The sequence below is a fragment of the Limanda limanda genome, chromosome 15, assembly GCF_963576545.1.
Source record: "Limanda limanda chromosome 15, fLimLim1.1, whole genome shotgun sequence".
Classification (NCBI taxonomy): domain Eukaryota; kingdom Metazoa; phylum Chordata; class Actinopteri; order Pleuronectiformes; family Pleuronectidae; genus Limanda; species Limanda limanda.
Genome location: NC_083650.1, coordinates 19,465,482 through 19,484,733, shown reverse-complemented (window position 1 = coordinate 19,484,733; position 19,252 = coordinate 19,465,482). Strand labels below are relative to the sequence as shown.

At 42.9% G+C, this 19,252-nt stretch overlaps 1 protein-coding gene across 1 annotated transcript in view; it reads left to right on the top strand.

Annotated features, from left to right (window-relative positions):
* The window catches only part of LOC133020680 (adhesion G protein-coupled receptor A3), a 183,590-nt gene that overhangs the window by 139,613 nt on the left and 24,725 nt on the right, over nucleotides 1-19,252 (top strand). The window contains exon 15 of the mRNA XM_061087349.1: nucleotides 15,017-15,144. Coding sequence (XP_060943332.1) covers nucleotides 15,017-15,144 — 128 coding nt within the window. The remainder of the gene's footprint in view (nucleotides 1-15,016; nucleotides 15,145-19,252) is intronic.

Genomic DNA, 19,252 nt, shown 5'->3' with positions numbered 1-19,252 from the left:
ATGATTTTAAAGAAATACGCTAAAAATCTAAGCAGGCATACTTGGGTTTGTGTCATTTAAGGTATACTGTATGCCTTGGAATTCTCATTGTTAGTTTGAATACTACATTTTGTCACTTTTTCGCGTATACACCGAGATTTCACAAAATGTTCGGTCATGGAAATTTGGTTAAAAGTTATTGAAAAGTCATGGAAAAGTCATGGAAATCCATTGGTCAAAATGTGTATGAACCCTGGGTCTAAATGCCACCACACTCGCAGAACATGGCAGCAACAGTCGAGCACTGGTTACACTCCCTGGCAGCACTGGGAACACCATCATGACTGGGCCGTTAATGTTTATTTGTTGCTTTTCAGGGAGCCAGTGGCAAGACCGCCTCTCCTGCAGACATGCTTTCTCTTCCAAAAAGCCCTGTTAAACTCTGTGGTTTCTATGGATGAAAACAGAACCATCAAATGCCCCAACATTACACAGCTGCTTTTTATGTAGTCTGCCAACACCAGAGGGGCTGTTATAGGGTTTGTATGGAGGACATGAAAATGGTGGACGGCAACAGATGTGTGTGTTAGAGCTCTATAAACGCACCAGCTCGGCGTTGTTAAGCACCACACAGGCAAACGTAAGCTTATTCACCAGCTGAGACCTCCAATGCCGAATGGAGGTCTCGATTCTGTTACAGAGGCGGTTTGCATTGTGTTACAGAAAGATATACTTCATTCAGTATAAGATAACAGAAGAGACTGAATTTCAGGGTCATTGTGAAATTTGACAACACAAATATGAACTTTTCTCAAATAGAGAGAAATAATTTTCCTGCTTCTAAAGGAAAGACGGATATACTAGTTTTCATATCCGCTTCGCTCCCAAATCCTAATTCTTAAAGGGACCGCACACAATGGATGGAGAATGGACCTGCCAGTGTCAACTTCTGAGTTGTTTATTTGTTGTATTATGAGCAGAAGGGAATAAGATAGAATAGAGAGCTGTCGATAGTTATTTCTTACATTTCAAATTTGCTCGTTCACACTCTTGCTAACTGGAGACATTTTCTAACAAAATAGCTAGCTAGCTAGCTTAGTGTTAACATAGCTCATTACAATATTCCCTTTCATTTGCCTCAAGTAAACCTAAATTTAAGCAGGCAACAATCGTTAACAACTACAGATAGCCAAATTCTGCAACTACCTGTACTTACAATTTCACTCCGTGCATCATTTACTATGAGCTAAACTCCTTGGCTGTAATCCTGCTGTCTTGATGAGAGACCTTACTTGGCAGAGGGAGAAAGCCAGCGCAGCAGCGATGCAGACTCCCCAAGGTCCTAGTGCCCGGACTTTTATTGTTAGGTATGATGAGAGGCTATTGGATTGTAATTTGAAGGGGGAGAAAACATACAAACCAGAAACGCACTCACATATGTAGCATGTTAGAGTTTAAGCTCCCCTAAAACAGGCCTAACGATGCCCCTGGTGTTAACAGAGCAGAACCTGTGGGGGCGCTGCCCGATTCTGATCCATTGTTACGGGAGAAAAAAGCCATGTTTCGGTACAATGGAGTGTGGACCAGCGTAATGTATGCTCCCACTCTGTGTGCTGAGCAGCGTGCCAGGTAGCCGAGGACGGAGCGTGAGCAGTGTGTGTAAAAAGGCTGAGGTGTTCCTGGCATGTGCTCTTGTGTGTGCCCATGAATTTGAGTGAGTGAGTGTGTGTATGTGCGTGTGCATCTGAACACACAGAGCCAAAGCCATTGAGCATTCTGTAGTGTGTCGCGATTGGAAGAGATGAGTCACCCCTCTCAGACAACACCTACCGACCATCGCTCTCTCTCTCTGACACACACATACACACACACACACACATGCAAAGACGATGAGAGAACAGAGCAGCGTTTCAGATTTGCTCATGTATTCACTTTAGAACAAAGAAGGCTAACCCTGCTCAAGTGGTTTGTCTCATTGCCGTCTCTTTGCTCTACATTTTACAGTAATCTTCTCTCAGATTTGTTTTGATTGATTCATGTTCTTCAGCCTCAGCAGACGGGAGGTTTCTCTCACGAGTGCGGTGGAGCAGGGCTGCAGCTTGAATCTCACGAATCTTGGTCGTCGAGTTCCAATAGCTCTTGTCTTTTTGGATTTTATTCCTGGTTGAAAAAATACCTGGATTAACTCCAAACTAACAAATATCTTCTTTCATGCATTGTTATTTTTGTAACACACCACCATAGGGAAAACGTTTCTCAGCTGTCGCACTTTGTCTCTTGCAATGACAGATTGTATCAGCAGCAGTAGCTAAAAAAAGGTAATTCTTTAATTACCTTCTCGAAAATGAAAACTTAGCTATTGTCTAGTAAGCATGCCCTCTAAAAGCTTGGGTCTTTAATTGAACACAGACACACACCTTTTTTATGATGGAAAAGCAAGACTGCACAATTATTGGGAATGGGCTGCCATTTTTTTAAGAACTATGCAACAATAAATTTGACATGCTTGACAACCAGGAAATGTTTGCAAACCAACGTCAGACACATGAATCGCATCTAAAACTAAAAACTAAATGTTCATTATGTTTGGTGGCTGCGGCCCAGGTGGAAGGGCAGATGGTCCGTAAATCACAGGATGAGAAGAAGTGATCCCTGTATCCTCGTGTCCTCATGTCCTTGAGCACTCACACTAGACCCCAAATTGCTCTTGATGGCCATGCCAGCACTTTCCAATGAGGCATGCACCTCCACCGGTCTGCGAGCATCGGGCAAATTGTGAAATGATGGCACAAAAAGAAAGTGCTGCAATCCATCTCACCTCCTCCCATTGTTGTGCATCGCATTGTTGAGCATATACTTACTAATTATCAACTGCACAGTTTTTTGATATGCAATTTGAATTGATGCTGCTTTTCAGACAAATATTCCCCTGAAATTAGCTGGAGGGGACGTACGTGAGAATGCAAATGTCCAAGTCAGTCGCTGCAGATATTCTCCAGTGTTTATCCTGCCAGCCCCAAGGAAATGCTCTGGATAATGTCCCAATGAGCCTTTTGAGAAAACAGCAGGAGAAGATTCACCACAGGCAAGTGGTTGATGAAGTTTCTAACGGACAAAATACTGAAAAAACAAAAGGAATACAAATATCTCAGGGTGAAAAAGAGGTGTAATTAGGGTTGCAAATTCCGGGAATATTCAAAGTTGGAAACTTTCCATTGGAATTAACGGGAATTAACGGGAATATACGGGAATTAACAGGAATATACTGGAAATGTTGTGGGTAATTTATACTAACTGTATTTACCTTGTCATATACAGACATAAATATAAACATTTTGTTGTGTCATAGGCTGATTTGAGCCCTGAGGAAACTTTGGGCACTTGACTATATGCTTCTGCATCGTTGTGTCATTCTTAACATAGGTCTTTGCAAAGTATTTGCAAATGTACACAGCCTTTCCTTCTACATTGGATGGGGTGAAATGCCTCCACACATGAGATAGTGCACATGGCATTGTTCTGTAGAATAAGATGAGAAAAAAGTTTGTAAAAAAACACTAATGCAATGCCAGAGATATAAATAGTTAGCCAAACAATTGGAATTGTCTGTAAACATATTTTACAATCGATGGATAAATGAATGGAAATAGGCTAGATGAACAGATGAACAATCCTCAATCAGCATGCTAATATATTTTCCCCAGTAATATCAACGAAAATTACCTGACTAGTCCTGCACACTACAGCAGGCCTCAATAGCCCTGCTGTAGAGTGAAGGATGCTGGGAGTTATCTGTGCGTGTGATGGAAGAATGCACAGTGGAGGGTTGAAATTCAACGTGCAGTGTGTGATGCATTCCATACATCTTTAAAATAGAGTTTTGAATGATGTTTTTATTGCTCAGCCTTAAATTTGCGTAGTTTTTTTTTTTTTTTCAAAATTCCCGAGCTAAACTTCCCATGGAAAGTTTCCGGAAATTTACCGGAAACTTTCCGCTCCTTTGCAACCCTAGGTGTAATACACGGAGGATATGGCTGGAGATGAAGATGGAATTTGAGTGATTTTGGTGATGAGGGCTGACACCAGTGTCAAAAAAACGTGACCTCTGCAGTATATAATATATATATACACGTCATGTCCGTCCTCTGCCTGCTGCTCGACCCCTCCCCGGAACGCTCCAGAGGTTTCTGTGTTGCTGTGAACAAGTCTGACCTAAGAATCTCCTGCTGTATCGTTTATATATGAATGGCAAATCTTGGAGAAAGTCCGGACCCACTGGGGTTTCCTTGTGAGGTTGCAGCTGCAGATTTCTTCTCAGTCAAGAAAATGAGATCGTCCTCTAAATATCATTCAAAACTAGTTAGAATGTTGAAAGCTCAAACCAAACAGCCTTTGTGTTCATAAGTATGAAAGGAGGAACCATGCCTGGCAAATCTTCCCCGAATAAATAAAAGCTGAAGAAAGACACTGATTGGAGTCATTCCAGTGTCTGTGCCCTGTATTAAAAAACAATCTTCTTGCTGCTTCCACATTTGTTCGTATTGATTCACTCTGTTCACAGCAGACTTGAGTATTCACATGTCTTTGTTGCAGTTGTAGAGGAGAGGGTTTTGCCTTTTATACGCTTGTACTCTGTTTGTAAGGTTGACCAGTGCATGAGGCTCCATTATTTGATAGTCACGCTTTGAGTATCTCCACAGAACAGCAATAACATAACTTCTGTACAGGAATATCGAATCGCCTGAAGCTAAATAAAACACTTCCAATCTGGGTCTCTGGAGAAATTAAATGCTAATGAAACAATGGCCCGTTGATGTTTAAGGAGATAAATGCAGCACAACAGATATATACGGCTACGCCTCAAGTCCCGGTGCTCGTCTACAGAGGCTCATCATCTCTGCTGGGTGATGTATCCTCATCAGCTCCGAATGCTTGATGATGTGATGGATGTGCACTCGATTCCAGGTGATTTGATTGCTCATTTCAACGGGGAGCTTTGTTTGCCTCGGCTGTTGAACGCTCACAGGTCGAGGTGCTGATTACGACCGGGACTGTATCTCACAGCCACGAGCTGAGTGACAGCCACGAGGCACCGCTGAAACATTGACGACCGGGCGTTAATGGGGCGTGGACATTTCTCTGAGTGTTGTCAAGTCCGGAGGTCATTCGGCCCCCGCCACTGTCCTGTCTCACTCTGTTATCCAGCCGTGTTCGGGCAGGCCGGAGTGGGTTTGATTTGCACACTCACTCCGGTTCTGTTCCAGCCCTCGCACAGCCACTCAAGGATGATAAAACACAGTGCTGGATGGGAGCTGGGAGCCCGGAGCCCGCAGGCTGCTCACTAGAGGATTTTAATTTTGTTTTTCTCTCTCTCTCCCTTTCTCTTCCGTCTCTCCCACAGTGTGTGTGCATTCTTGCATGCACCGATGTGATTACAACAGGGAAAGGAGCACATTTGTGAGGACATATGTCACAGATTGGCTTACAGATTCCGCTGCTGCCGCAGCAGCATCAATTAAAAACAAAATGCATTAAATTTGCAAGAGTCTGGGAATTGTTTGCTCGTAGGCTCCACAGGTTGTGCAATTCATCATCATAACCAATCACTGAGCTAAAACAAGAGTCTGAGCCTCTAAGTCCTCAGATCAGCGGCGTGTTTGTCCCGTTTTATTTTGCAGGCCTGATAACCTTGCACCCACTGTGCCTGCGCTCCGAGATTATGGATCAAGTTTAATTGACTCTGGTAATCTGATGTTGGCATGGGGGAGGGAGGATCCCGGATTAAAGTTGTAACTACAACACAAACAGGGGATCTGGGGCCTGTTTAGCTGCCGACGCTGGGGAACAATGGAGGCATGTTTAGATGTAACATGCCAGTTCTAATCTAGAATAGGGCAGGTTAAACTGCCCTGTATGGTAATTGTGTTGCCTGGCTAAATTGACCTGTCAAAGGCTTGGTCACATCGCCCTGCCTCACAGATACAGTAATAAAGTGGCTACTTGCTGTGAGGTAATATGATCGTGATAAGGACATAACTGGAGTGGAGGAATCACATTTGAAGATGGCTGCTCATGTTCCCAGATTACACTCTGCTGTCGGCTTCTGCAAGGAGAGAGATGTTCAGAGCACGCTGCCAGCTACGCCAATGGCTTATCAGGCCCCATGACAGGTCAACAACTGCTCTTCCTGTACAGTCTGTATCCATCTTTAAACAGATCCTGCACACTTAAATCTGTTTTCTGAGCTGTTCCTTGATGAATCAATCATCAATGCTGGTTTTTTAAATCATATTTATTACCCAATTTACAAAAAAATCAATTGGTGGGTTGAACATAACTTGTAACATCACCCTAATGTTTCAAAACGTCAAATACTGTACCTTTGCAGGGCCAGTCCTTGCGTAGAGACATCCCAAACGGTTGGCTTAGCCTTTATAAACGAGAAATCTTAAATACCTGTGCCACTGGTTGGACTGGCTCAGGATCAGTGCACTCCTCAGACACGGCTGCTTCAGTCCCAGCTGTCTCAGCACTGGACCCTGTGGTTCAAACGGCTCGAGACGACCATACTCTTTGCCGTCAGGAAACTCACGGACAAGCAGCCTCTATTACAGACAAAGACACAATTTTCTGCTGCTACAGCTCCTAGCTCGACAACCTAGATACCTTAGGTTTAACAAGCTAATTGTTATGTGTGTGTGTGTGTGTGTTTGCAATGTTTGTGTGTGGGGGGAGAGAGCGAGGGGGGAGGAGGATAGGAGATAGACGTGTTTCAGGTGAAATGGTTGCACTTTAATAGCTAGGAGTCATTGTAAAGCTCACATGTGGAACTCAATAAGGGATATAGAAGAACATCTGTGCATGCTTTTAAGAACATGATTGATGATAATAACAGCAGAAGGAAAAAGCTGGAGTGCAAAGAGTCAGTATTCAGAATAACTACACCACACTCCTCCCACTCAAGCCTTCTCCTCTGATATGCACTGCAGCAGTTTGCCCCACATCAACCCAGGACCATAAGCACTTGCCTCCTGGAGCCAACAATTCGTTCAGGGCACCCAGTTGTCTGCCTCGCCATTCTTCTTTGGGTCAATCAATCTGCTGAAAGGGACAGACTCCCTTCATCATGCCTCCTTTTGTTGCCCTCCCATTCTCTCCTGCAGCCCCACTAAAGGTCTTTTTGTAACCTTTATTTGTCAAGGGGAAGGGTTCTGCTGAGCATGCATGCGCTGTTCCAGCTTCGCCCTTCCTTTTTTATAAAAATGCTATACAGTGCTGCTGTATCGTATATGCTGCCCCATAAAATGGCAGTTCCTCTGCTGCTGGCCACCGAACAGCTGTTCAGCACCTTGCACAAGGGTACCTATGTAGTTGTGCGGGAAAGGTTGTTATTCATTCAGCCAGAAGCGTTCTCTCAGCCTACTCATCTCAAACCTGGAGGCCACTGCTGTCCTTCTTTGAATGGAAGCAGAGCTGTCTGGTCCATGAGCTCTTCTGCCTGACAAAATTGTCAGACAATATGATAATGTTGCATTGTTTTTGTATTCCTGTTCTTTTAGTTTTGTCCATATTGGTCTTCTGTAGATTGTATCGTATTGCCAGACTTGTGCATAGTATATACAGTCCTTCTCTAGTCTGCTTATGTGTGTAACACTTCAATATGTGTGATTTCAATCTAGGAGCCCATCAGTTATCCCCCGGGGCGTCTGGTGTAGACAGCAGATATCTGGGCCAAGACTTGAATGTCTTCCATTCACCACACACCTCCTACAGGCCTTCTTTCATCAGACAAATCAAATGTTTCTCTAGACAAAACACCAACAGCAAAGCCTTTTCTTGGTATTTTAGGTCCAGATGACATTTTGGCTTATTCTCTTTTAACAGCTTCCTCCATTTGAATGCAGATACATTTAAAAAAGCCAATGCAGCTGATGCGATTTAGCTTCTGCTCTCCACACTGCTCAAATGTGATTGGTCAAACTAGAAACAGAATGCTCCCAGCCCCCAAATTATGTCTCTCACCTACAGATTTTGCATATTCACATGCAAAATAACTAAAGTAAGATACTTAGGCCCAATCCTATTTCACCCCTTGGCCCTACCCCTTGTTTTTGAGGGTTATCTTGCCCCTTGAAACAGAGTCACAAGGGCTCCTGGTTGAAATCATCACCATCGAATTGGGACAGCCCTTCAAGAAGCCGTTACATCATCAGTAGTCGTTGCTAAACCCGACACATCATCAGTAGTCGTCGATGTAAACAGACCAGGCAAAGCGTTTTGCTGGAGATGTCATTGTAATAACATTGTTGAGATCTTAAATAAACCAATGCTATTGCTTATAGATACTAAAGTGACAAACATGTAATATCTATGCTAATGCAGGCGAATCAATGACATTTGAAATTGAAAAGCTTGGCTGCTCTGTATTATTTCAAATATGAATCAAAAGCGCACAGGCTACTAGCAGTGGTCTGTATGCTTTGGATGCTTTGTTATTAGAGGAGCAGTTCAGTTCAGTAACATCGCTGCTACTCGGGTTCAATCAAGTGCATCGTGTGTCTTCAAAGAGTGGGGACGCGACATGAAATTATAGGATTATTATGCACAAAAAATTGTTTCCGCATGCTACCGCTATTTTTTTAAGGTTGATGTGTAAAAAAAGACTACAACACACAAACACATTGAAACGATATTAAACTATCAAAAAAAAAATATATAGTGTTCTATGTATCACATTCCAAATGACAATGATAGTTTTACTAATATATAATACTAAGAACCCAAAGGGTTTCTGCTCTGAAGTAAACCAGTAAATTAAATGACTGTATAGATAGATTAAGATACATTTATTTGTCCCAGACACATGCACAGACATCCACAAGCACACTCAAGCAAGGAGGGAAATTTAACCTCTGCTTTTAAACCATCTGGTGCAGGACACACAGAGCAGTGGGCAGCCATGTACGGCGCCCGGGGAGCAGATGTTGGGGGAGTAAGGTGCCTTGCTCAGGGGCACTAGACAGGGTTGGGAGAATCCTCTTGGATTTTTGGACAGATCAATCCAGGTTCATCTTTTTGTTGTTTCTCCGTGGAGTCGAACCAGAGGCGAACCAAAGACCTTTTCTGCCCATAGTCCAAGTTTCTGCCACTAGTCCACCGCCTCTCCCATGAGTAGTATGAGTGTATAGTATGAAAATAGTAAAATATTTAGTGTGTTTCTCTCAGATATTGATAAGAACAACAATGAATTACTCTTAATCAATAATTCTAAATGAATACTGCCTTTTGGGTCTCGGCAGTACGGTTGACTGAAGATAGTGGGGGTGAATCTAGTGTTAATATCACCTCCAGCAGGAAAGCCAGACCTCAGCAGGACCCGTGTGTGGAAGTCCTGCCCCGCTGTTCAGATATGGAAACCTTTCCTGCTTCTGCAGCTTTAGTCACACCTGACGTTCAGCTCCATTATCGACAGCTCAGCACAGATGGACGTGTCGGAGTCTGTCTCGGTTCAGCCTGGATGCTGGCAACATTACATTCTGTTGTTAGCCGGGCATTTTGGCTTTTAATCAGTATCCAATTTGCATGGTACTCACTCTAAATGTGTTTCAAGGATCGAGCCCATACACACAGTTTAAAAAGATAACAAATTAAGGATCTCCAAAATGCCAGCCTGCATGCTGAACTTCTTGATTTTGGACATTTACTAGTTGCTTACAATACAGTGTTTGACATAGAAGGATGAGCTGAAAGATTGAAAAGGATAATATAATAATGGTTTTGTGAGTAAGCACTGAGAATCATGCCGTCTTGTAGATTCTGAGAAAAGCCTCCCAGCTCTGCAGCTGTGAGCTACAGAGCTGGATGCATCGAGGTGAGAAATGGTTGAGGCGGCTGACATTCTCAGGCAGCATTATAAGAGCAGCGATGATGATTATACTTCCCAGGAGAACATTTGACTTCCTCCCTCGCACCTAGAGCCATTTAACCGTAGCTGCCGTCGATCATCATGTGTCGCTTAGCATCGCATCCGACTGTTCTATATGTCCGCTCGTGATTTAGTTTTTTACCGATGCAGTAACGCTTTCCCTCTGAAATGTTTTCCCTTTGACCTTTAGTTAACACGATGTTCACGTGGGGTTATTCTCTCCGTGATCTGAACTCCAATGAAGCGCTTACTCTCTACTCTTTAAGTATATAAATCAGCTTACGGACTTAAAAGCTTCGTTTCAGCAGGATTTCTTGCTGGTGCTTCGGGCCGTGATTTTCTTTTTTTAAGCAACATCAATTCATTGAGCTGTAATTAACAGCAGCTTTCATTGTCCTGCCATGACACCGCTCGGAGGACAAATACAAACTTTATAATTCCCTGTAAATCTGTAACTACCAAATTATGTTTGGCTGTTTACGATGTTGGAATGGGTTTGTCATGTTTTGCTTTTACCCAAAAGGCCCTCTCGCTCAGTGCTCTTTCTCTCTGCGTGCTACTCAAAGCCTGGTGCATTGCTCCTGTTTAATTGCAGCTCCCTCTCCATCCCTCCCTCTTTGACTCCTCGGCCAAGCTACGAGCTGCAAAGTCGTAAATGTCGGCATTTTTAAAGGTCTATCATGCAGATTTCTTCTTCCACCGCTTTGCATTTCGGCAGGAATTGTTCTTCAGAGATGTTAAAGCTGGTGCTGCAGCTGCTGTAGTCGACCACCGGTGATGTGGTCTGTGAGTTGGAAATAAAGTTTTATTGTTAGTCTCCAATGGGGCTGCTATACCTGCTGTTAGCAGCTGTGATTCTATGCTATGAGTATATATATACAAAAGCTGCCTCCTGGTCAGCTCGCTCTTATTGGCTATTTCAGGGTTTGCTTGGTTAGGGGGTGTAGTGAAGGATCTATAGTTGACTTGGTGGAAATGATAAATGGACTGTATTTATTTAGCACTTTTCTGGACTTAATGACCCCTTTAACTGTTTTGTACTAACATCCACATCCACACACTCACACACTTCTGCAGCACTTCCTTATAAAGAGCTTCTCTATCACATTCCATCCACACAATGATGACACACTCATCAGGGTCCGTGTGTGTTGCCCAAGGACAGAGAAAGCACAGAGATTGAACCACCAACCTTCTGATTAGCAAGTGGTCAGCACTAAATTCTGGTCTGAACTAAGCCTCATGCGTCCTGAGATCTGATCACTCAGACCACATTCAGAGGTGGTCTGGTATGCATGGGGCTACATTTTGTTTTCCTGTGTCAATACAAATGTATCCTGCACCTTTTATATGTTTCTCAGTGTCCAGAGAGAGATTTTTTGTGAGCATCCACCACAACATCAGCTTTGGCCTCCAGATTGACACTGAAAACATTGTCATCAAAAAAATGACGATTGTATTTATTCACATAGAGGGAGGGAAAGTGAGATCTGTGTCACGGGAGACACATTCAGGATCCACACATGTTTAACGCTGTCAACTTGTGATCGGATCCCTCAGGACGGATGTTAACACCCGGTCGGAACAGGGCCTTTGAGAGAGAGCTCATTATCTGGACATGGGTGGCAGACGTGTCTCTCACATACACTGCTCAGCTGTTTCTGTGTGCATTTCATGGCGAAGATGATGGTGATAGATGTGCTTTAGAGCGATTTGTAAGGGAAAAACAGGCGAGCAAACTCTGACTGAGAATGTCAGTGCAGGACGTGATTAGACTCTGTCAGCAAGAACAATGCGTTTACAGCACCGGGTAATAAAGTGGTGCTGCAGTGCATAGACTTCTTATTACAAAGATGGATGCACATTTGAGAGTTCAGTGGTGCAAAAGCCACAGACGCTGGTCTACAGAGAGGCGGAAATGATACGGTCAGATGAGTCATGCTGAGGTTCAGGCCTGAATGCTTGACCCCTACAGTGAGGGGATCAGTGGCTCTGCTATGCTGACATGGTCTGGGTCTATAGTGCAAATCAATGCAGAGCTGTCCTGAGTGATTGCCCTTATCCCATGTTTCACCATTTCTTTACTGTTAAGGGTGGTCTCCTCCAGGATGTCAATACCTCCATCCACAGGGTCCGAGGGGGTCACCGAATGATTTGATGAGAAGGAAAATGGAGTGAAACGTACGCATCACCATTAAAACACCAGATGAGGGGATATGGTTTCCTTCCAGTAGAGTTCCAGAGACTAAAGGATCTCTGCCAAGCTGCATTGAAGATGATCTGGCCGGCAAATGATTGAAAAATTGGATCCAGACATTTTCTAAAACCTGCATTTCACATAAAGAGCACAGTAAAAGATTGTGTGGGTCAGATGTGTTCACAACAACAGGAAAATGTCCAGAACATTCTAGACTCTAGGTAGAGTGCACAGTAGGCAGGACAGGATGTACAAATTCCGATGCAGAAAACAAGTTTTTATTTACAGCAAATGGACACAGTGTCCGACCTTATCACCGAAATGCTCTCGAATCTCATTGTCTTTCCAAGTTGACACCTTCATCTGTCCCTTCTACGTGTGTGAATATGAGATATTTGTATTCTTTTGATTGTCTTCCACCGATTCGCTCGTTGTGTTCTCGCATGGGCTCACACTAAAAAATTTCTGAACATTTTTTCATTGTCCAGAGCAACTGAGGAAAATTCAATGCATGTATGAAAGCAGTGTAAGACATTGTGTGCTGTTTTTGGTTGTTGGTGAACTGGAAAAAGGCTCCAGGATAGAAAGATGTATGGTTACAGTAAATGATATGGGTCGCTGGCAAAAGAAAATGCAAACCAAATTTAAGTATGCACATTGACTCAGTATCTCAAAATCCTAGAAAAGGAGGTGATTTCTGGGAAGTAGCTCAACAACATCAGTTACCCTTAAAGAGGCCATAAAGATTTAGCAAATGTCTTCAAAACTTTTTTATATCCCATCACTTTTCCTTTTTAACGCACAGAAAGGCCTTATCATACTCGGGGATGAGTGTCTCTACCACACACTCTGTTTCACCACATCTCCCCATTGCCTGTCCCCCAAACCACTCATTTCATCTCGGGCCACTGCTTTACAACTGTGCTTATAAATGCTCAGTTGAAGGTCGCGACCCCTCACAGGCCCCGACAGGCTCATCAGCCCTTCGGATACACAGGGCGAGCGCCCATCCCACTCGGATACTCAACGAGACGATGATGGAGTCAGACAGCGTGTGTGCAGATCACTCTCACAGACCCAAACTCGCACAGAGCTGCCGGGGTTATATGGAGATAAGGTGCGCTTTATTTAGCAGCGTCAACACGACGGCGGCAAAAATGTGTGACGTCACCGCGCGCTGTGCACCTGCCTGTGGGCACCGAGCTGAGAGAGGGCGGTCGAGTGCATGAGGAGCGAGCGGGCGGATTTCACAATTGCTTCTTTTGTCTCTTAATTCAAAGCCTACCGACACAGTGATGAAGTGAAATATTCAAAAAGTTGTCCTTACTCTGAGTTTACTGTAAGAGACTTTAACTCAGAATAATTACAAAGCAAATCAACCGTGATGTTGATAAGGTTTTAATGAGCGCCTCTTAACAATGTGTCTTTTTAGAGCCACTAAAAAGCGACTTAGCTTTCTTTTCATCCTTTTTTATTTCTCCCTGGCTCCCATCCAGTTTTGTTTTCCCCTTTTTGTTGGCAGAGTGGGAAGCTTATGCTATTGTTGTGTTCAGAGGCTCCGGCTAAGATTGTCAGCTAATGCCTGAAATGTGGAAAGTAAATGCAGAGGGGGTAGACTATTCACTTGACAGATTGTTGCTCTTTTCTGCTCATTGGACAGCTCTCTAACGCAAAAACATTTCCCCGACGTCCATTTTGAAGTCTGCTTGCATATCTCATCTGCGCACTAATCTGTGCCGGTCAGCGTTATGCATAAACATGCTAAAAGAGCGCCATTCATTAAACATGCTCATATATTTGGTGAACGGTGAAGTGAACGGATCAATTAGCTGCTGACCGGGAGTGTTGTTAACTCCCACAGGACTGAATGACCCTCGTGTTTTTACGACATAATATATTTTCTTCTCACAAAATGTTACACTTTTAAAGTGACTATCCACTTTCAAATCATCCAGTTGTAGCCTAAACTTCCGGCAAGTGGACTAGTGGACTAGTGGCAGAAACTTGGACTATGGGCAGAAAAGGTCTCTTGCTCGTCTCTGTTTCGTCTCCACGGAGAAAGAACAAAAAGACGAACCTAGATAGATCTGTCCAAAAATCCAAGAGGATTCTCCCTACCCTGTCTAGTGCCCCTGAGCAAGGCACCTTACTCCCCCAACATCTGCTCCCCGGGCGCCGTACATGGCTGCCCACTACTCTGTGTGTCTGGCACCAGATGGGTTAAGAGCAGAGGTTAAATTTCCCTCATTGCATGAGTGTGCTTGTGCATGTCTGTGTTTGGGACAAATAAATGTATCTTAATTTGAATCTTAACATTATCTGTGCCACATTTTGCTCTCATAAAGTAAAGTAGTGCAAAGTGGGAGAGGTATTGACCGAGAGAAGAAGAACAACAACAGGTCTGCACCATGAAGTTGTTTCAAATGGATACAGAGACATTGGATTAGCAGCTTTACCAGAGTTAAAAAGTAAAAACAAAACTTACGGTGATAAAAGGATCTTGTCAGAGTTAGGATGTAACCTGTGTATGTCTCACTTTGATGTGAACTGAGCCTGGGCTTGTGTTGGCTTTGTGGACATGTATCGTTTCTGTGTGTGTTCGACATGCTGCTGATTTAGTTACGTGGTGTTTGAAATGTGTTTGGTTTGAGTGAGGACAGTTATTGGCAGATAGCCGAGTTGCAACCTGTTGAAATGAGGTCCAACATGTCCAAACTGACACATCTCCTATAAATTTCTTCCACAGTGTTTGTAATGTCCACTGGGTCGCTGGTTTCCAGAGGTTTAGCAGCAGAAGAAAATGCTGTCGTTACACAGGCCTAGTTCTTGCTCAGTGATTATTTTTGTAATACTGCATTCACGATGGCTCTTTCTCATCCCCACTTCTCCCCTCTCTCTTCCTGTTTCTACCACAGGATCTGAAGAAGGTGCTGTCTTTCCCCCCGTACCCTGGGGAGTTTTTGCACCCGGTCGTGTATGCCTGCACGGCGGTCATGTTGCTCTGCCTCTTCGCCTCCATCATCACCTACATAGTGCACCACAGGTAAGGAGAGATAAAGATTGGAACCTTTTGTGTCATGAATTCAAATCACAGCTCCAAAACCTCCCCATCTACCTCTGGACATTCAGGCAGATGGTTATGTAATCGGCTCATTTGTCGCCTTTTTTTACCTTCGTGGCTTTACAGCTTGTTTTGGACTCCTCTGCCACAGATCCTGAGCTGACTGTGATGTGAATCAGATGCTCCAGGCTGCCGCGTAAAGCACTGCAGCCTGTTTGACAAAGAGGATCTAAAGCACAAAGACAAATGCGTGTGTGTGCCTGTTTGTGTGTGTGTGTGTGTGGGTGACAGCATAAATGCATGCCTCTTATGGATTTCTATGGGTTACTTCGGCCACCTTTGTGCGTTTTATTCCATACGGAGATGAGGACAACCAATGCACTGCGTGGCTCTCGTGGCTGTGCACTGTGGCATTTCTCTGCTCCACTTAAGTTCATCTGCCGCGGATGCTGTTAAACCAGGAGGGAGCCTGCACTATGTATTATTTCAGCACACCAATTTATCATCTGTTGTTCTTACAGAGCATCAGTCACTTTAACTTGTCTGCGGCATTCATGTGGTGTTATTGTAATAGCTTCCCATCCATTTAAATAAAAAAAAATAGTAGTAAATGTCCCAAATGTCGCATTTTCATTTTTAAGATGTATTGTGTTATTGTAAGAATAACACAGTTAACTGGTAGTTGTTCAGACTTAAATCGTTGGTTTGTTATGTTTCCTTGTCCGTGTTGTGTCTAGAGCACACAATTTATGAAAGGCACCGCAGCATTCGCAGTTAACATCCATCTGTGACACAGGGGACAAAGACAGGGAGTGTTCCTCTGCAGTCAGACAGCAGTGACAGCATCCAAGCAGCAACATCACTTTCTGTCGTCTAGCGTTGATGCACCGACTGAAGTGAAGATTGCGAGGCGCGGCACAGGCACAAGCAATTTCAAAATTGCAGAGGATTAAGATTTTTAGTTTGAGCTGAAATGTCAACCGTTTCCAATCAGCCGGGGACGTTCTGGTGTTTGTGCAAAATGAACGGCTTCGAAATCAATTTTTATGCCATTGTTAGACACGCAGAGACATTTAAAGACACATGGTGAAGAAAAGTGCCAAAGAACCTCGGAAACCCTTTTCTAGATGAAATTTAGAAACAATTTGAATGAATATGTTATAGATGCTAAACTGTAATGGTTGTAAAGAAACGTGGTTATCAGATAATTCGTGAGTATGGATTTGTTGTTGAAAGATATAAATATATAAATAAAATGGCTATTTTAACAGTATTTTACTAGACTGTCAGACATCTTACAAACTGAGGTACATGATTTATGTTGCAATTTAAGATCTAGCATCTTAAAACGTTTTGCATGGAAATATATATATTATATTACAACACTTAACCCATTGGTGAAATGGGAAATAGTTTTTTACACATACTGTATGTCCATGCATTGATGCCCTGTTGCTGTTTGGCCAAATGTATTCATGGACATTGGCTTTGTCTAAACTACTCATGGATATTTTACTCTCCATTTAATACAAATTCTCCTTCTGCACAGCCTTCATTTAACATTTAAAATTTCTGTCCAGACGAGAAACACAGAAATTGCTACAAACAGTCCAACAAGAATTCTGGGCCAGTTGGTGGTGAAAAATTCAACATCAACGATCCGTTAAATACCAGAGAATAACATTTGACCTCGTTCACCAATATCTTCTTAAAATTGTTCTTTCCTAAGAAAACTCAGTCAGATTCATGACACGTTCTTAAACTGAAGAATTGCACCTGTCTTCTTAAATAGATGAATGCCGTGACTTTTTATGTTTCTAATTAGAATAGGTCAACTCCCCGCCAATGGCCATAAAAGGACATGCAACTGCAGCTCCACGTGCACACAGAGAAATCACAGAAACTGAAAAGGATATTCAGAAGTAAGAATATCCAAACAAACATTTAAAGACAATGGCACACAGGACTCAAACCATAAAAAAAAAGCGTTTATATTTTGTAGTGTCAGTAGAGGATACAAAATAACTAGGGGTTACATGATAAAGTTACAAATTCAGTTCCTGATGTAGATCATATTTGTGTAGTGGTGATTATACAAAATGAGAAACGTGATTCATATCCCTGCATAGATAATCATAACAGAATCCAGGTTTATGATCCTCTGCCTGCAGCTGTGTCTTAATTCCTGAACAGCTGCTTATTTCTGGATTGACTGTGTTACCTTCACTGTTGCACAAAAACCTTTTGGCTGTCTGAACTCTTCTGGATTTGCCAGTCTGCTGGAATTAGCCTCTTCATCTCATCACAGCTAATGGAAAAAAAGAGAACTACAATTCAGTTTATGATCTGTTGTCAGATGTTCCCTTTATGTCATTGTTCTGATCATCATTATGTCATTTACTTTGATACCGCAGAGTTGATGCCACATCAACAGAGATGACACATCTGTGAGCATGGCAGAGAATGATGTGGGACCTGGATAAACATGCACCAGAGGGCTCCAGCTAACATATCCAGGTTTCTTTAAACCTGCTAATGGATTATCCAGGTTTCAGAAACCAGGATTTGATGTTCTTCATTGCAAACCCATAAACAGAATACTTCAAAAACCTGATCATAGCCAGCATCCTTACGTAAACATAAACATTTATTACCGAGAGATGCTCAAAGCAAAAGGACATTAACTCTGGACCAAACTGGAGCGAGAACCAGCCTTTATGGAGCTTCTGGGTGTCTCTCTCTCACAGGGGAGGGTTGGAGGGTTTCTTTCTTCTTTCAGTGACGCTCATATGAACAAACTCCAGCTCATCCTCCTCTTCCACACCTCCCTCCACGCACTCCTCAGCTCCACAACACATCTCTGTTTAGTAACACTCCAGTTTTGTAGTATCACTCTACATGACTGACAGTATCCAAGCTGCGAAGCACCGGCACTATGTGTTAAACGGGCAGAACTCGAGGGAGGGTGCTCGAAGAACAGGCCCAGGATGGAGTGCATGTTCGAATTTGTCACTTTCTCACTTCAGCTCGCTGACACTTAAACACAGGCATTAATGTGCTGACTCAGCATTTGGTTCTTTGTCAGACGGCAAGTTCGGGAGAACATAGTGGTGGGTATCAAGTCTCTGAACCCCAAAGATTTGAACCCAGTGAATCCACTGGTGCAATGTGTGTCACAAGTAATCAAATTGGGAAACACTCTCATTCATGTAGTTCTGTATTTGCAGTTACTGAATTTTTTCGAGTAATTATTGATGTACACCAAGGATAAATCCACTAAGAAGTCTTGTTAAAGGGACAATTATTATAACAACAAAAAAATTAAATACATGTGGTGAAACCTAAAATGAATTGTAATTGATCCCGAAGGAAGAGGAAAAACATCAGAAATGAAAAAAGAAAAGAGCATTTTGTTTTCTTTGTTTCACACTTTATATATTGTCACAGGACTCAACCATCATCAAGCCTTTAATTACAGGGAGCAGCCTCAGGCGTGTTTGGTTAATAATGGCTGCCAACATATGTTCAGTGAAAAAAGTGGACATAAGAACACAGGAGGCTGATTTAGTCTTTGTGTCGGTCTCACAGCTCTTATCAGTGCAGCTTCCAGCTGCAGAATGTTCCAAATATCAGACGAAAACAGTCAATTTGAGTTGGTGGAGACCAAAGCTGAACTTAAAATACAAGACACAGACCCAGAAACCTTCACCTCACTTATCTTAGACTGGAGGCAGAAACGTGACTCATAACATTACCTCCACCAAAGAGGATTCTTTTTTTTATCCCTGTCTGTTTGTGCAAAAACTACTGAACAGAGTTCCAAGGAATTTGGTGGAAGGATGAGACATGGGGTCAAGAAAGAATCCGTAAAATGTTTGCACACATCCACACAAATGGGCTGACTTAGGATATGTATATCACCTCCTATGACATTACCCTTTTTTTACACTTTTCATTTGTGTCGAAAGGAATAATTCATAGATCTTGAAGAAAGGCCTGTTGAAGGGACTGATATCTAAGAGTGTGAACAATATGGTGCCGCTTGGTTGAATTTAAAGAATCTGTTGGCCCGAGGTGTTCACTCCACTGA